Source organism: Drosophila takahashii, chromosome 2L (assembly GCF_030179915.1).
Source record: "Drosophila takahashii strain IR98-3 E-12201 chromosome 2L, DtakHiC1v2, whole genome shotgun sequence".
NCBI classification, from domain to species: domain Eukaryota; kingdom Metazoa; phylum Arthropoda; class Insecta; order Diptera; family Drosophilidae; genus Drosophila; species Drosophila takahashii.
The window spans coordinates 20,865,030-20,883,343 of NC_091678.1; the positions used below are offsets into that span (position 1 = coordinate 20,865,030).

Consider the following 18,314-nt stretch of genomic DNA (forward strand, 5'->3'; position numbering starts at 1 on the left):
TTTGTCCAGACTTTATTTATTCTACAGATAGTTAGACAAGATAACATAGAATTAGCACTAATCATATCATAAACATATTTGAAAGATAACCATTTGAGAAGATATTAATGTGTAGTATGTTCATTTTATGATGAAATACATTAATGCTGAACGCTTTCAAAGGCCTGAAATTAAGATTTTACAATTATCCGGGTAAATGATGAACATGTCAAGTGATATCTAACCTTTTGCGCGATTTTCATCATGCCGTCGTAAGAGGCCTGTCCCGTCTGCTTGACCATGTCGAGGAACACCTTGGAATCTCCCGCTGTCAGAAGTTCATAGGGCGTCCCAAACTCCACAGCTCGCCCAGCATCCATTACCAATACCTTATTCGAGTCCATGATGGTGTGCAATCGATGAGCGATCGTCAGGACAGTGCAGTCCTTGAACTTGTTTCGAATGGTGTCTTGGATTAGAGCATCTGTCTGGGGATCCACATTGGCCGTAGCCTCGTCCATCACGAGGATTCTATTATCCCGCAGAATGGCCCTTGCAACGCAGACTAACTGGCGCTGCCCCACGCTGAAGTTGGATCCTCCCTCGGTGATTTTGGTCTCCAAGCCCTTTTCCATATTGGCCACCACCTCCTTAAGCTGCACTTCCTCCAAGGAGTGCCACAGCTTCTCATCACTGTACTCCTCAAAGGGATCCAAGTTGTATCGCATTGTGCCGGAGAACAGAACGGGTTCCTGGGGAATAATCGAGATCTTGCTGCGCAGGTCGTGCAGACCCATCTCATTTGTATCCCTTTTGTCAATCAGGACGGATCCATCGTTGTAGGACAGTCGGAAGAGGGCGTTAATCAGCGAGGATTTTCCCGCATCAGTGCGTCCCACAATACCTATTTTTTCCCTTGGCTTAATAACAAAACTTAGGGACTTGAGCACGTTTTCCGCTTTTGGATCCGGCCTATATCGCAGGCTCAGCTCATCAAACACGATTTTTCCCTGCTCTGGCCAGGACTGGGGCGGCTTTTTATCCGCCGGGGCTTCCAATGATCCCTCTGGCTCAATGTCCTCGTACTCAATTACTCTCTCTACCGAAATCATGGTATTGTTCAACTCGGCGGCTTGGCGCATTGCAAACTGCACCATAGTTGTTAAACCGAGGACCTGCATAAAAATTAAAGGATAAATGGAAGACTAACAAGAGAGAACGCTATAGTCGGGTGCCCCGACTATCAGATACCCGACACTCATCTTAAGAAGGGCGAGGACGAAGGAGATATAAAATCGCGCATAACTTTTTAACGAATGGTTAGATTTAAAAAAAATTCTAAATTTCAATAAATATTGATAAACACTGAATTTTTACTTTTCCGAAATCTTTAAAGCTGTGGGCGCCAGACATCGTTTAGGGCGATTGTGGGCGTTAGAGGGGCGTGGCGCTCGGCTGAAACTAACTTGCGCTGCGTAGGAAGCCAAAGAATATGTGTGGGTAATCCCAACTTTCTAGCTTTTCTAGTTTCCGAGATCTCAGCGTTCATACGGACAGACAGACATACGGACAGACAGACATACGGACATGGCTAAATCGACTACTCGGCTACTGACCCTGATCAAGAATATATGGGACGTTCCATATCATACGGACGGACAGACGGACGGTCATGGCTATATCGACTCGGCTAGTGACCCTGATCAATAATATATATACTATATATACTTTATAGGGTCTGAAACGCTTCCTTCTCCCTGTTACATACTTTTGCACGAATACGATACTTTTACTTTTACTCTTTTACTCTACGAGTAACGGGTATGAAAATGTTGAGGGTTAGTTACCTGTGTTATGGCCAAACCCACATATCCTCCGTTAGCAGGCGGAAAGACGAAGAAACTTAGCGTAATGACAGCAATATACAAAACACACAAACAATCTAGCCAATACCCAAAAAACCTTGATGTGGTAATAAACATGTAAAGTGCAGAGCTGTGCATGTCCTGTAAGTGGTCAAACTCCAACTCCAGAATGTCCTGAGCTCTAAAAGCTCGAATGGTGCTTAGACCAGATAGAGAAGCGACCAAATGCGAGTAAACGGGGGATCGAGCTTTGAAAACATTAAATAAATTAAAGAAACACAAGAAAGGAAGCTTGCTTCGGTCAGCCGAAGCTTATATACCCTTGCAGAACATTCCTATTAACTTACAAAAATATTAAATTTAGATTTCGAAATATATAGGCATTAATTTTTTGATCCTTTTTATGGCAGCTATGTAATGTAACAGTCCGATTTTTGTTGGATTTAATTCAAAATTTTGAAATGTTGAGGAAAAGCTATATCTTAAAGAAGAATATTATGTAAAAAACATTTAATTGTTTTCCTATTTATTTTCCATTTAATTTTTCGATAGTGATCCAATTTTTTCAAAATTAAATTCGAAGTTCATAAATACTCAAAAAATAATATTCCCAATAGTAGAAAGTAATATATCAAAAAACACCGAAGCAAGAAGTTTTTTTCGGTATTTTTTCCGATCCTTCCTATGGGAGCTATAAGATATAGTTGTCAGATCCGGCCGGTTCCGACCTATATACTATCTGCAATAGAAAGAAGACATTTGAAAGTTTCATCCCGATAGCTCAAAAACAGAGTCTAGCTTGCGTAGAAACGGACAGACGGACGGACAGACGGACAGTCGGATCAGGATCAGGATCACTAGTCCGGACAGAATAGGAATCGCTTTCTGTTACATAAAGTACATACATAATCTACAATTAATGGGTATATAAGTGATATACAAACTGCAAAAGTGTTTAAAATTTGTTTAAAGTAAAATAATAGTACTTACAAACTGCTTCAATGCGTTTTAGATCCGTCGCCGTTTTTAAATAAAATGTTTGTAGCTGATGAAAAACTATTCCTATAACAAGTGTTGGAATAAGCAAAATCGGATTGACAATGGCTAACACGACGACTACGCCGGCCAGTAAAAGAAAGCACAGTGCGACAAATAACATCAATTCGGGCAGTACCTCGTCTACTTGGCTCATGTCCTTGGAAAAACGATTCATAATTCGTCCGTGGTCATTTATACTGAAAAAGTACTTGGAGGCGCGCATGATCGCATTAAATATGGTATTATGCAAACGAATAGAGGCATTCTTGTTGATGTTGATCAAAAGAAGTCCAGAAGCCACGCTTAGAATAATGGTCAGCACCATGATCATCGTGAATATGTACATGTCCATTGTTTCTGAGTCTACAGACCACTCAATATCAAGCCAACTTATAAAGTGGCTCGCGACAGCAGTTCCTCCTTCGTCGGCAACTTGGCGCTTTTTGCTAACCCTAACAGAAAATAATTATTAATATTATTATTATATTATTAATATTAATAATAAATTATTAATAATTAGAATAAGATTATGGATTTCAGTAACCCATGTGTATAGATAAAGCTTGCTTACCAGTAGGTCAAGAAGTAGTCGCTTAATGAGATCACACCCTGCGCAATCAGAAAACAGCTAATCATGAAGAAACAGGCGAAAAATCCACCGCCCGCTTGGAAGTACTTCCTGTACAAGGAAAGACTGATGCCACCTGATGCTTGGTGCTCCACATTGACCTTCTCCGGACAAGAGTCTGCGATCGAATGCTCCGATTTTTCGCTGTTGCGGCGCTGCTCCTTGTGAATGTTACTGCAGATGCTCAGGTCCTCAGGATCTTCAGGATCTTCCTTCTCAGCTAAACCAAGCATGGTGACTCCTTCCTTAAGTAGCGACTCGTAGGTGCCCTCGGCACTCAATTGGCCCCTATCCAGGACCAAAATCTGATCGGCTTGCTGCAGGAACTGCTGCTGATGGGTGACCAGGACTACTGTGCGTCCGCGCAGATAGCCACGGAAACATTCCTCGAAGAGATGACGGGCCACATTGGAGTCAACCGCACTGAGTGGGTCGTCTAGCAGGTAGATGGAGGCCTCTCGGTAGACAGCCCTGGCCAAACAGATCCTCGCCCTCTGTCCACCCGACAGGGAAGCCCCGCGATCGCCCACTATGGTTTTATCCTTTAAAGGAAGCAGCTCAAAGTCCCGTTCCAGAGCGCAACTCTTGACCACAGAGGCATACCGCCGACGATCCAAGGACTTGCCGAAGAGGATATTCTGGCGCACGGTGCCGGAGAAAAGCCACGGCTCCTGGGAGGCATAGGAAAGGGAGCCATTCACCTCGATCTGTCCGCACTCCGCTTGCAGCTCACCAAGAATGGCCTGGATGAGGCTGGACTTGCCGGATCCCGTGGGACCCGTAATGCAAACTAGGGACCCGGGCTGAATTTTCAGATTTATCCCACTAAGTGCGTAGTCGGGCGAGTTATGGTCCCATTTGGCCGCAAACCTTGAGATCGAAATACCAGAAAGTGGGGGTATATTAGTGTCGGAGTGCGTCGGAGGCAATAGAATTTCTTCCGCTTCATCTTTATTTTCCTCCGTCGGCAAATGTGGGCTTCTTGCAGGCTGTTTCACCTCATCCAATAGCATAAAGTTTTCTATACGTTTCATAGAAACTATGATTTGCGCCGACTGATTTATGGCAAATGGAAAATATACGATCATGGAGTTTTGAAGCACGTTATAGTAGGCGGTTATCAGAAAAGCCACTTCCGGACTAAGAAGCCTTCCCAGAATCACATAGCCAACCAGGCTGAGGAATATGGAAACGCGCGATATAAATAATTGGAAGGCTAAGGTAAGATTGTATAAATATGCCCCTTGGGTAATAGTGTTAATCTCCTTTTTGCGAGCATATGCCACAATTCTCTGGAAAGGTAACTCCCAAGCATACATTTTGATAACTTGAATGCCCGAAATTATTTCGTTGATCAACCGCATTCGCTTGTCCGTCCTTTTGGCCGCTCTTAATCGCAGTACTGCCGTGATCCTGCCCATATACAACTGCAGGGGTATGAAGAGCACCATGAAGGCGACGCCAAACAGGGCTGCAATCCCAATCTATAGGGCGATACATGTGAATTGATCATAATTCGGAAATTCTAGCTTACCTCTTGGTACATCAAGAAACTGATTACCAGCGTTTGTAGCGGCCCAATCCACAAATAGTGAGCCTGGAAGGGTTTACTGTCCAGTCGGGCTACGTCGTTCGATATAAGATTAAGCACATGTCCAGACATTGAGTCGGCCAGTGCCCGATTGCTTAGCCGTAGTGCTTTCCTATAGATCATGCTGCCTATGGCGATTCGCATCTTGAAACCTACAAAATCGTTTAGCGAACACATTTTGTATAAACTGATAATTTGTTAGCAGACTCACAGAGATGTTGGATGCCAAAAAATGCCGGATGTATGATGATCACGCCGAGGAAACTGCTTATGATTAGTCCACCCGCATAGTAATAGCCTTTCTCAACAACTTCTGATTTGTTAACGAAGTAGGAAATAAGCTCTAGCAATAGCATTGGCTGAAGGGTTCTCAGTCCCAATTCCACCAAAAAGGTTACTAGTCCCAAAATACCGAATTGCCACCCAAAAACCCGAAGAAGAGCTCTTAGCAGATTCGGTTTACCCTTCGAATTTTTCAGTTCCCGCTTCCACGAAGCCCATATTTTGTTGCCAAGGTTATCTGAAAGCCCAAGTTATGAAAGTATATAGATCATAAGAAGATATGCTAACTGTAAAGATAAAGCACTCAATTTCTTGATTATAACCAGACCACTAATGTTCCTAATCGTGGGTCTGCTCTAACGCATGATAACATAATAACGATATATTACCCGACTTGTGCTCCTTTAAAGTCCTGTAAACATCCTTGGTTCCCAATATTGCTTTGGACCGTTTTAAAAATACTGGCATGGTATACCTACAAATTTATTTATAGTTAGTTTACTTACAATTTTACGGGATAACGACATATCCCGCCCAGTGCACTTCTTCGGCGAAGATATGTCTTCCAGCAGAGATATGACCTTTAAACACGAGATATTTTCGCGCGGAGATATGTCGTATTATACGTCATATCTCCGCGCGGAGATATGTTGTCTGTAGAAGGGCGGAGATATCTCGTGCGGAGATTTGACGCTATGCCCCTACTCTTTCTGCGAGATAACGACATATCTCCGCCCAGTTTGTTTTGTCAGCGTAGATATGTCGTGATTTATTTGGCGGAGATGTGACGTTTAAAAACGACAAATCTCCCCCGTCGATCAACGCGCTTCTGAAAACGACATACAGTGATGACCTTAATTATTGGCACACTTGGCATCTTGGACTTTATTTTGTTTAATTTTTATACCCGTTACTCGTACAGTAAAAAGGTATATTGTATTCGTGCAAAAGTATGTAACAAGTAGAAGGAAGCGTTTCCGACCCTATAAAGTATATATATTCTTGATCAGCGTCACTAGCCGAGTCGATCTAGCCATGTCCGAATGTCTGTCTGTCCGTATGAACGCTGAGATCTCTGAAACTACAAATCTAGAAGGTGGAGATTTCCCACACATATTCTTGGGCTTCCTACGCAGGACAATCGCCCACTAACGATTTTAAATTGTGTCTGGCGCTAATACCGTTACAGATTTCTGAAAAGTATAAATTTTGTTGTGTATATTTATACCTATAGAAATGTAGAATACATTTTTTAAATCGGACCATTCATTAAAAAGTTATGAGCAATCAAAAATATGTTATATATCTATCTCCCTCGCATTCCCTTTAGCTGAGTGACGGGTATTAGATAGTCGGGACTATAGCGTTCTCTCTAGTTTTATATTTATAATAATAAATATTATCACTATGGACGGCAGTCCATGTAGTGACGAAGCGCACCAGGAGAGTGTGCGAAGGCGACTACTATTATATAGCCGCAAAATTGAAAATCGGCAGTGATAGTCCGATCGTAATGAGTAATACACCAATCGAAAGGTATTGCAAAAAATGCGACTAAATAAGTACGCTACCTAAAATTTATTCATTCGGCACGCTAAAACAGAAAAACATTCGTGTAGATATTAAATATTTGCTAAAGCGGGCCGAACGAGTAAATTTTAGGTAGCGTACTTATTTAGTCGCATCTAAAATTATTTTTCGTCACAAAAGTTGATATCAGAACTTTTGTACGTTGAAGGTGCGATCGTCACTAGTTTTTTACCTCGTTAAGAGGTGTTTTTATTTGATAATATATTAGTCGAAAGAAATGGAACCTAAAGTCCAAGATGCCAAGTGTGTCAAGAATTAAGTTTATCACTGTAACATAAATGACGTTTAAAAATGAAATATCTTCGCGCGGATATATGTCGTTTTTAAGTTCATATCTCCGCATAAGATATGTCGTTCGTAGAAGGGCGGAGATATGATGCTATGCCCAATTTTACAATTTTGGTTTCTTACCAAAAACATAATGCCGAAATAAAATTCGCTTGCTCTCTGGGATTATCCGGTAGATCTTCAGTCCTTACAAACTGCATTTTAAAATCCAATGTGATTTTTAAACTAAGATAAAAAAACTCTTAAGAAGTATATTTTAAAATATTTTAAAAAAGATTTTACAATTTACAATTAATAAATTTTATTTTTATAATCTTTCCACAAAAAAAACAACCGAAGCAGGGAACTCGACTCTTCACCCGAAAGTTCTGCAAACTACTGACGAGTTGTAAGCAATTGGTTATTAGTGTCAAATTCTCAACAGATAAGTGAGATAAGAGTGAGTTTGTGATTTACGGTGTCCACTGTGGATAATTCGTTGAAAAAAGTGTATTATTAAACAGTTATGCTAAACTACTTTTATAAATTACAATAATAAAATGTATGAATATTTCATATCTGGCTGTGGTTTTATCCATGGTTTTTTGTGCAAAATAGTTATACGCTAATATTAATTTAAACTAAGTTCGGTGAAAGTCTAGTCTATACACAAACCACCTAACAGCTTTTTGTGACGCCAAAATACAATTTTTAGAATGAAATATTTTGGGTTGTTAATCTAAATATGTATCTGTTTCTTAACGTATAACTTTATTGAGAAAAAATTGTATAATTTAGATCCAATTAAAATCTTTTTAAGGCTTTTTATACTCTCATAGATAAGTAACAATTAAAAAATACTTAATTTTTTGAGAAAAAAATAAAACTTTTATTTTCCTCAGTAATGGGTTAATATAATAATATAATAAACTTGCTTAAAAAGCTTTAAACTATACCAAATTCAAAGTTCGAAAGGCTACGGCAAGTACCATCGCATGTGAGTAGCGTTATACACACCTACAATTATTATCACACCGGGGTATTGAAGTTATCAGCAAAAAGAGAACTAAAATTCTCCCGGAATATATGTACAGTAAAGATAAGTATTGCATATGGAGAGCTTGGCCAGTTGGTAGTGAGTTGGTTTGAAATTGACTACGTAAATGGGGGTACAAAAATATTGCCAAACAGAAAGTGAGCCAGTTAGCCAACGGTGGTCGATCCAAGCAGTCAGAAGTTTCAATTGAGATCGTTAAAATAAACGATGGCCATGAGGGGATATAGCCTATGTGTCTTTCTGATAACAGCAATCGTTGTCAGCCAGCTGGACAGTAGTTGGGCCATACGTAAGCCGTTAATTTCCTTATAAGATTTTCATCTAATTTTTCTTTTACTTAACGCAGAATGCTATAACTGCACTTCGCCGTTTACTTCCGCTGAAAGCTGTCTAATGAACCCAACTACCCAAACTTCTTCGCAAAGTAATTGCACTGAGTGTTTCACCTCCATAAACACAGGTGAGCTTGTGTGACTCATGACCGACTATTTCATATTCTTAGGCAAAGGTAAATGCAGTCAGTGGACTCTCTTATCGATCAGGGCAGCTACATGCGATAAGCGATTATCTCTCATTGATAGCACTGATCCTTATTTTACACGAATTCTTTTTATTTTCGAGCGGTAAAAACATTTATTATTTAGTGATTCATTCAGGTATTATTCCATGAGCTGGCTTTTGTTATATGTCGTTATTAACAAATAAATGTATTATGAAAATCGATCAATACTTATATGTAAAAGAACTTGGACAATGTGACACCATACGTTTCACTATTACTATTATCATTAATTTAATAAACGATTTAAGCGCTTAGAACTTAGAACTTCTGTCAGTAGATACTTTTCCATTTTATTTTTATCCATTTCTTCTTGGTCTGTTATATCTGGTTATAGCTTCACCTTGGTCTGTTATATATGGTCTATCAATATGTATAGTATTTAATATAAGATCAACCTAGTCAGTGGCAGATCTAGAATTTTGTTGTGGGGGTGATATCAGAAGAATTTTTTTGTTGCATACTTTTTGAATATCAAAACTTTAATTTTTCACCCCAGTGGGGGTGAATAGCACCCATATCACCCCCCGTGGGTCCGCGCATTAACCTAGTGTTGTTTCATAAAGTCTAGTGCCATGGATATTGATTTCCTCTCTTCCAGATGGAACTTTTACACGTGGCTGCTTGGACAGTGGTACACCCTGCGCTTTGCCCTCCTGTATGTCCTGCAACGGGGAACACTGCAATACGAATCGCGTGTGCCAGCAATGTCTCGGCTCAGAGGATTGCGCTACGACCAGTGTAAACGCTACGAAATACAGTGCGGTCTGCTCCAACGATAGCCAGGTGTGCGTCAACCAGGTGAATGACAACCAGACGGTGACACGTCAGTGTGGCAACGCATGCGCCAGCGGTTTGGATGCCTCCAAATGCTCCTCCTGCACAGCGTCTCTGTGCAACGGGGGATACTTTCCCGAGAGTCGTCGACAGTGCTATACTTGCTCGGGAGAGGGTTGCGATACGGCTGCGGAATCAATGATCGGAGGATGTACTCAAATCGATGCCAAGTGCTTCACCACCGGAACGTCTGCGACCAACATGACCCGTGGCTGCACATCGAATACCACGGGAATCACTTGTGCGGCTAATAGCACCGATCCCAGTTGCCTCATCTGCGACTCCAACTCGTGCAACTCTCTGCAGTACGAAAGGGACGCCGGATCCTGTATGGTTTGCGACAACTGTCCGGCGACACCGGAGGCGGATAAGAAAAAGTCCTGTGGCCAGGCCCTTTACAACCAGACGACCGGATGCTACACGGTGACTACGGGCAGCACAGTAAATCGAGGATGCTTAAACAATTTGGTCGGCGAGTGCTCTGTGACCAATTCCTGCACTTCCTGCTCGGAAACGGACTGCAATGTGGGCGCCGTGGACATCGCATTCCAGTGCATCGCATGCATCTCGAATGAGGTTTCCGACTGCTGGTCAGCCAAAGATCCGAACAGTCTGCCTGTTGTGGACTGCGCCAGCGGAACCTGCTTCAGCGGAGTTTGGAGTAAGTTCTTGCTAAATCAAAAAGCAGACAATTTTTTAATCGCAGTATCCACAAAACTATCTCTACAAGTTCCTAAAATATCGTAGCAAAAATGAGGTCAATTTCTTCATGTTTTTCGCCCCGATTGGAACCTCTAAAAGTAGTTTTCTGTTTTCAAAATTTTATATTTTATTTAATTTTTTGTTGACATTAAATTAGTATAGACTTTTTTATTACACATAATAAAAGTCGGACAACTATATCATACGCTAAAATAGCACCGTGCCACAAATTTCAATTTAAGTACTTGGAAGATATATTTAAACAAAATTTTATTTTATAAATAGGCCTAGCCAATTTACAAGTTTTTTTCTTAATGTTCTGCAAACAAATATTCATTTAAGCAAAAACTACACACAAAAGGAATATGACATTGATCAAATTTATAAACATTATATTCTTTGCACGAAAAGGTTTAATACATTTTCAATAAATTTTTACAGATGGACTTGGCGTTCGAGACTGCTTTAGCTCCGCTAGCCAATTGATGCAGTACCAGTGCAATGCCAATTTGGAGGCTCATCAGTGCACTTTGTGCACCACGCCCACCAAGTGCAACAATAAGGCATTCAACGCAGCCGCCTCCCTCAACCAGATGGGCTTGATCGGACTGCTGACGGCCTTAGTGATCGCACTTCGCAGTACCCTGTAATCCTGGAACTTCAGAGTTAGTTCCCTAATCTATCCCAGTTATCAGGATGTGGCTAAGTCTAAGTAATGCTGGATAATACAGAGCAGCAGACAGAAATAAAAGAAACATAACAAAAATTACTAAAGCTAATTAAGAATACTTTTATAATCCAAAATAAAACATCTGTAAATAACCATATTGTTTTTCTGTGAGTTTTGAAATTATTTAGACGGTGAATACCTTCTTAATCAGTTATTGGTGGTAGACAAAGGGTTTAAACAGTTACAGCTTATCAAAGAGGAAAAAAATAGTATCAGATAATGATAACAGCTTATCAACATAAGTATCAATAAAAATAACCAAAGCCGTAAATATAAGGTTAGAAAACCTGATCCAATATAACTTTAACTTATTCATTTTTTGTCATTACTATTAATATTTAGTATTATTATCCTAGCTCAGAAAGTTTATACTTACATATCATATTGAATTAAAAAAGCAAACTTATTTTATTTTCATTATCTTGACAGTATAGTGAACTAAAGAAGTACAAGCTGTCAAAGTACCACTGCAAACCAATAATCACAATGTATTTAAATATATATTTTTATTTATTGGAACAATAATAATTTACAGTTTGTTAATAACAATATTCATGAAGAAATTATGAAGTTTTAATAAAGTAGAGTGAGAAGCCAAATTTAAATACCCTTTGTGCCATTATCAAGTATCCATGTTTAAATGCCTTTTATAAGACTAAATTATGGCGTCTATTTACACCCTTACTAAAAGCCAACCGATCAAATTTAAGATCAAAATAATTGATGCCATTATTTGAGTTCCTCCGCCAGTCACCAATCCGTCCTTGGTTATGTCCACATAATTGCAATCATCATCGAAACACTTGTCGCAGTATTTTTCATTCTTCTTACAATATTCTCGACTGCCCTCGTCTAGATCGGAAAGACAACTTCTCACCATAAAGCCGTGTGGACCTCCAGCGGTGTTTGTGAAATTAAAAAAAATGGATATGCAACCGTTGAGTTCGCCCAATTTAATGGGACACATCTTTTTTCCCTCACTATTTCTAGTTTTTCCCTCCTTTGGGGAACAATATGCACAACTAAGGCATCTTAAGGGCGGAAAAACGGTTGTCGTGATTGGTTCCTCGGTAGCTGCCAATATTTCCTTGTTTTCGTGTTCCTGTTTTTTAGGTTTAATAATTTTTGGTATAAATGCTGAACTCTTAACATTAGTAGTCAAATTAAAAGTCTTCACTTGGGCATTATACTGGGCTTCAAGCAACGGTAGTAAAACAATTAATATAACATTCTTGATGAGTAGCTCCATTTTCAGTTATATTTTCTGTTTATCCTTAGAGTTTTATTCCCAGTTTAGAAATTTATTTTATTATTCTTGCGATTTCCATGTAGTTTGGCTAACAACTGAATCCTGATTAACTACACTCTAGTAAAAATCACTGCCATTACATTACATTTAAGTAAATTGTTTCTGAAGCTCAGGGGACTTTTGACTACTTTTAAAAGTCGACCTCAGTATCCCTGTACCATTAAATAGTTTGCTTAATAATTAATGCAATGGACCCACTATAATTTAAGGAAAGTAAGTACTCGTAATATTTGTCAAGTACTTAGCGTGCATTTATTTACCATTGTGCAAAAGGAGTATTAAATTTGTTTGATTTATTGGCGACCCCGAATCCAATATAAATTATATAAAGAAGTTAGGGTTTATTTTTCAATAATTTATTTTAAAATATTTTTCATTTAAAATTACGAAAATACATATTTTTCAGACAAACAATTCATTATTATTAGACTTATGTGTTTTGTAGATAAAATAATATTATCTAAGCAGACTGCCGATCTAATCTGCTCAATATTAGTCATACTTATCGATTTTTAAGTGCGCCACTCTCCATTTACTTATTAATTGTTATGACTCAGAATTGCGGGGGCTGGTATTTTCTAATATAGCCCCTGCCAACTGAATAAACAGATGCTCCAGATAAGAAATGGGGCCAGTTGATGTTGGTTGGCAGTAGCAGTGCCCGGAGTCTCTTCAAATTGTGTCATATTATGAATATTACAATTGTCTTCGTAGCACGTTGAACACAGCTTCTTATTATCATCGCAATAACGGGGAAACGAAATTTCTAACTCGGAAATGCAGCCTCGACTCAAATAATTCCTTTTACCCGGCACAACAAAGGGATCTCGAACAAGAATGGTACGGCATCCATTTCGTTTACCCGGTATCGGTGGGCAGTTTGACTTGGTCTCATTCTTGGTCGTTTGATTGCAGAACATGCAGGAGTAGCAGGTCAAAGGAGCAAATGATGGGTCGGAAATTGCGGGCGTGAGTGGTGCCAAGGTGGTTTCGGTTGTGGGTCGAGGTGTGGTGTCCCCTTGGGGTCCATTACTCGGATAATCGGGTGATCCTCCCGCTGATATGACTGCTGTTTCGTTGGCTGGATGAGTGTTCCCCTCAGCTGAAGTTGGTGGTTGATTTAAAATATTGGGTTCCACTTCCGAAGATGATTCCTGAGTAGACGTAGGCGACACATCTGAATTCTCGGACGGTGTGTCATCTTTATTAGTTTCCAGAGTTTCCGGTGGAGAAGACGAAACGGTACTTTCTTTTTCTGGCTCCTTTGCACCCGCCTCTGTTTTGTGATCCATTTCCGAATTTGTGCCCACACTGATTTCATCAGGCTGGTTTTTATCCTCTCCTGATTGGGTACCCATTACGGAATCTTTGTCATCGGTTGGCAATTCTGTTGTGTTCATAAAAGTCTGGCTTTCTCCTGGAAGTCCAACACCATTTTCCTTCATTTCCGTTTCCTGATCTTCATTTTTATCCGAGCTTTCGCCTTCGGATCCTCCACTTATGCTGACTTCCTGTATATTATCCTCCTGGGCCCGACTCCATTGAAGTAAAAGGGCTAGGGAAACCCATATAGCTAGCAATCTCAGGCGCATTGTGGTCACTGATCGGTTGAAACTTCGCAGAGCGTATGACTCGGATGGGGAATAAATCTTCCACTGAACCCGCAGAGTAAATGGGCTTATCAGATCGGTATCTCTTGTTATCGGTTTATCCCTGGTCTGAAGAGCTCGTCAAATAGCAATGTTTGTTCCGTTCTGGCCACCGATGAGTTTGTTATTCCCGACCTGTCCCGTGTCTGTTTGGCTGCCAACTGAGGTCGATGGTCATTAAACCGCCTGGACATACGATACGTGTACTTGAATCCGCTGATTGTCACGCAATTATCCGGTCTCTAAATTAAATCGATAGCTCGGGGTGGCCTGAAAACAGTCGAGGAACCCTTGACCCACGCTTATGTTTCGCTCCCGACTTTCCTGCAACAAATGCGAGCCTCTAAATTATTGATGATGTGAACCTTTCGACGGAACCGATGGGACACTCCGATAATGGGGTCAAGGCACAGAGCACATTATGGTTATGACATTTTTGGTCATTATGCATATGCCGGAATTAAATCGCGGTAACCATACAACTGTGGTACGAAAAGGTTCAAAACCAAACGATGAAGAAAAAAAAACATTATTTATGATCTCAAAATTAATATTATTCCATATTGCATTAGTCATTATTTCTACAATGTTATGGGTATGTTATGTTCTGTATGGGTAACCCTTAAGATTAGGTAGATACTTTTATGCAAATATTATTTTAATTATTCACATATGGTATATATGGTAATCTACAAAATTTTCAAAATGCTCTTTTGATCTTCAATTATCAAGTTTGTAATTTGCCTCTTTTATATATGGTCTAGCTTATCCTTATCAGCATTTCAACTATATCAACTCTTTGTTAAATAGTCTGATAAGTCATAAACAGATTATGGATTTCAAATGGCAAACAAAGGTGCAATTTTTAGCTTACATTCTTTATGAGCTGTCAAAATGCTTGGACTAAAGGCACGTCGTCACTGGTTTCTGCACCACCTGCTCCTCGTTCTCCTGATCCTCCTTCTAGCAGGTGAGACACTTGCTATTTCTCTCAGCAATAATGCGTTGCTAACCCTTGAAGGGGTTTTAAATTATAGGCCGTAGTTTTGCCATTGTTTGCTATCACTGCGATTCCATTGCACTGCCTGAATGTTCCCAGACCCTCGGAGAGGTTGGAGTTCTCCCCTACAAGGAATGCCCCACGGAACTGACGTGTGCCATGTCCATTGGTAAGTGCAACTAAATGATATTTTTAAAAGAATCTATTTTGGTACTTCACTGATTTATAATTGACAAAGGCAAATTATTACTTGCAAAAAAGCCTATACCCTTTTTATACTCGTTACTCGTAGAGTAAAAGGGTATGTAACAGGGAGAAGGAAGGGTTTCCGACCCTGTAAAGTATATATATTCTTGATCAGGATCACCAGTCGATATAGCCATGTCCGTCTGTCCGTCCATCCGTATGAACGCTGAGATCTCGGAAACTACAAAAGCTAGAAGGTTAAGATTTCCCACACATATTCTTGGGCTTCGTACGCTGCGCAAGTTTATTTAAGCCGAGCGCCACGCCCCCTCTAACGCCCACAATCGCCCACTAAATTTTAAAATGTGTCTGGCGCACACACCTTTAAAGATTTCCGAGAAGTATAAATGAAATATTGTTGTGTATATTTATACCTATCGAAATGTAGAAGACATTTTTCAAATCGGACCAGTCATTAAAAAGTTATGCGCAATCAAAAAATGTTATATATCCATCTCCCTCGCACTCCCTTTAGCTAAGTGACGGGTATTAGATAGTCAGGACACCAACCGATAGCGTTCTCTCTTGTTCCGTTTAAAAGTTACCAAGCATATCATACATTTTTTCAAAACTCTGCCTTTTTCAGTGGACTCTATCACTTATCGCGGCTGCGGAGCTGAGACCCCCACTACTGGAGCGACTTACTCGAAGAGTTGCTCGTCAAACTTATGCAATGCTGGAGTTTATCCTCCGGGTCGACTCAAATGTCACCACTGCGCTGGACAAGATTGTGTTGCAGCTCCGGGGGCTAAACCAAAACCCTGTCGCTATCATTTGGAAGAGGATCAGTGCTACACGGATGTTCTAAGTTCAACTGAAGCTTACAGGGGCTGTGTCTCCGAGCAGAATCACACGCTGTCCAGTGCGGCCAAGTTGTGTGAGATCAATGGCTGCAATGAGGATCAGGGAGCTTGGACACAGATCTGCGCCACCTGCGATTCTGCAAATGGTAGGGGCTGCAAAATGGATCTCTTTCAGATCAACACCGGTAAATGCAATGTTTCACTGTACGAGGAATGCCAACAAGATGTGCTGTTGGGTGAGCCAGAGGACAAGTACTGCTTCAGTTTCCGGAGATTAAATAGGGTGGTCAGGGGCTGCTCTACAAAAATGCCAACAGATCTGGAACCGTACTTGGAGGATCTGGTAAAGTGTAGAACCAGTGACAACTGCAATGCAGGATGCATTACACAACAGAAGTGCTTAACCTGTAACTCCTTGGATCAGGAACTTTGCAGAACGAATGTAACCGCCATAAGTAACAGCACTTGTGGCTCCGCCGAGGCCTCTTCCTGCTTCACCTGTGAGTACTCCAACTGGAGCATCCAAAGGGGCTGTGGAGCAGCACCCACAAATCCCGAGGTCACCAAGTGCTACGAGTGCGATGAGGAAGGCGGTTGCAATAGGAAGGATTTCACTCGCTGCTACCGATGCAGCACCGATCAGGCGGGAGCAGGATGTGCGAATTGGGAGAGACCAGGCGAAATATTCATCGAGGAATGCGTTGAGCCAGCCACATCGTGTATGGTGGTTTCCTTTCGCAACGGCACCACAGCGAGAGGATGTCAGAAGTCGGATCTCAGCTGTACTTCCGCCAATGTGGCCAATTGCCTGCCTTGCGAGGGGAGCTTCTGCAACAAGGGAGCCTTTCCGGAGAAGCGCCTGTGGTGCCACCAGTGCCAAGGAGTACAGGATTGCGAGGAAATCTCCAGGGGACAAACGGCACTTCCCTGTCCTGTTCAAGCGAATGAACCTGAGGATCAAAAACTGGCTTGCTTGGAGTACTTCGATACCCACAGCAAGCAGATTGTGAGGGGATGTCGTTCCAATCCGGAGCTGTACTACGAATGCCTCTTGAGGAGTAGCCACCATGACAATTGTCGCATTTGCCACAGTCAGGCCTGCAATGATAGTCCCGGAAAGGATCTGAGAGCGGCCTATGAGCTGGAGACCAAGGCAATGGCATTACTGCAGGCCAGAAGTTCCTCAAAGTCCTTAAAGTCTACTATAGTGGTTTACGAAATTGTGTTGCTTCTTAGTGCTATGATGATCCTATAGTTTATAGTTGCCCATGGCTACAAGATCCTTTACAGTCGTCTTATTTTAATGATATCCAAGTGGTTGTTCTCTAGCGTTATTTATCTTGTAACTCGCAGACTATAAATAAAAAAATGATAGCAGAACTTATAGGGATTGCTGTCTATTCCGGGGGCGTATAGCCAGGATTCAAGGCACGACCGCGGTGATTAAAGGAGTAGAACGAAGGAAAGTTGCCCAAGGTGTCCCACGTTTTCTGCTGCATGTCCACGGTTGCTCGGATTTCCTTGAAGTTGCCCACCACTTCGATGATGTTGTATATCACAATCACCAAACTGATGACGGTTTGCAGGATAATCTAAAAGACAACAGGAGCCAAACATTAAATAACCATAGATCTACCATGAAGCTAATGATACTCACATCCAATGGAAGACTTGTCCATTCCTGCTCCGTCAGCCTCAAATAAGTGCGATCTGTAAAGCAAATTGAGCACCTTCATTAGCGGTCCAAAGTTTATTGATCAAAATAAGGGGTAGAAACTCACGGTGGGCAGCCGAAAAAGCAGCATGAGCCAGGCTGGCGAACCCGGCAATCAGCAGAAGCTTATTGAACAATTTACTGCCCATTTTTTTAGTGAACAATTACAAATTACAATCACAGGCTGAACAATTTTCTACAAAATTTCGCTAATTTGCTAAAAGAATGCGGGCACACCTAGCAGTGAACCCAATGGCGATAGTTTAGGGCTGTCAACTTAAGCCGATGTTTTTCAAGAGATTTGAAAACAATAAAAATCTATTAAAAAAATATAAAAGTACAAAATTAAAATCTAATTGAAAGGTCTATAAATCTTAAATTCTTAAATAAGTTGCCTGTTTTTGAAATGTAAATTGTAGCCCATAGAAAAACAGAAACAGACAATTGAAAAGGTCAAATTAGAAAGAA

At 40.8% G+C, this 18,314-nt stretch overlaps 6 protein-coding genes across 6 annotated transcripts; 2 read left to right on the forward strand and 4 right to left on the reverse strand.

Moving 5' to 3' along the window:
• On the reverse strand, positions 1–5,852 carry LOC108059370 (probable multidrug resistance-associated protein lethal(2)03659). Its single transcript, XM_017144598.3, has 8 exons — positions 5,773–5,852; positions 5,313–5,621; positions 5,045–5,253; positions 3,454–4,994; positions 2,835–3,334; positions 1,827–2,092; positions 225–1,154; positions 1–164 (listed from the first exon to the last, which is right to left on the reverse strand). Exons 1-8 carry the CDS (start codon positions 5,849–5,851, stop codon positions 141–143), a joined length of 3,858 nt encoding a protein of 1,285 aa, XP_017000087.2. The 5' UTR covers position 5,852; the 3' UTR covers positions 1–140.
• Positions 5,853–8,426: 2,574 nt separating this feature from the next.
• Positions 8,427–11,217, forward strand: LOC108059368 (protein psiQ). The gene is made up of 4 exons (XM_017144596.3): positions 8,427–8,586; positions 8,644–8,757; positions 9,458–10,354; positions 10,837–11,217. The coding sequence occupies exons 1-4, from the start codon at positions 8,505–8,507 to the stop codon at positions 11,043–11,045; spliced, it is 1,302 nt and encodes a 433-aa protein (XP_017000085.2). The 5' UTR covers positions 8,427–8,504; the 3' UTR covers positions 11,046–11,217.
• A 581-nt stretch (positions 11,218–11,798) lies between these two features.
• Positions 11,799–12,374, reverse strand: LOC123003219 (uncharacterized). Its single transcript, XM_044395012.1, has 2 exons — positions 12,303–12,374; positions 11,799–12,269 (listed from the first exon to the last, which is right to left on the reverse strand). Exons 1-2 carry the CDS (start codon positions 12,372–12,374, stop codon positions 11,799–11,801), a joined length of 543 nt encoding a protein of 180 aa, XP_044250947.1.
• Positions 12,375–12,885: 511 nt separating this feature from the next.
• Positions 12,886–14,535, reverse strand: LOC108059362 (uncharacterized). The gene has a single exon (XM_017144592.3). The coding sequence runs from the start codon at positions 14,024–14,026 to the stop codon at positions 13,013–13,015; it is 1,014 nt and encodes a 337-aa protein (XP_017000081.2). The 5' UTR covers positions 14,027–14,535; the 3' UTR covers positions 12,886–13,012.
• A 249-nt stretch (positions 14,536–14,784) lies between these two features.
• LOC108059361 (uncharacterized) lies at positions 14,785–17,387 on the forward strand. Its single transcript, XM_017144591.2, has 3 exons — positions 14,785–15,053; positions 15,121–15,252; positions 15,916–17,387. Exons 1-3 carry the CDS (start codon positions 14,978–14,980, stop codon positions 17,385–17,387), a joined length of 1,680 nt encoding a protein of 559 aa, XP_017000080.2. The 5' UTR covers positions 14,785–14,977.
• A 63-nt stretch (positions 17,388–17,450) lies between these two features.
• Positions 17,451–18,075, reverse strand: EMC5 (ER membrane protein complex subunit 5). Its single transcript, XM_017144593.3, has 3 exons — positions 17,914–18,075; positions 17,790–17,842; positions 17,451–17,724 (listed from the first exon to the last, which is right to left on the reverse strand). Exons 1-3 carry the CDS (start codon positions 17,993–17,995, stop codon positions 17,530–17,532), a joined length of 330 nt encoding a protein of 109 aa, XP_017000082.2. The 5' UTR covers positions 17,996–18,075; the 3' UTR covers positions 17,451–17,529.
• Between the last annotated feature and the right edge of the window lie 239 nt (positions 18,076–18,314).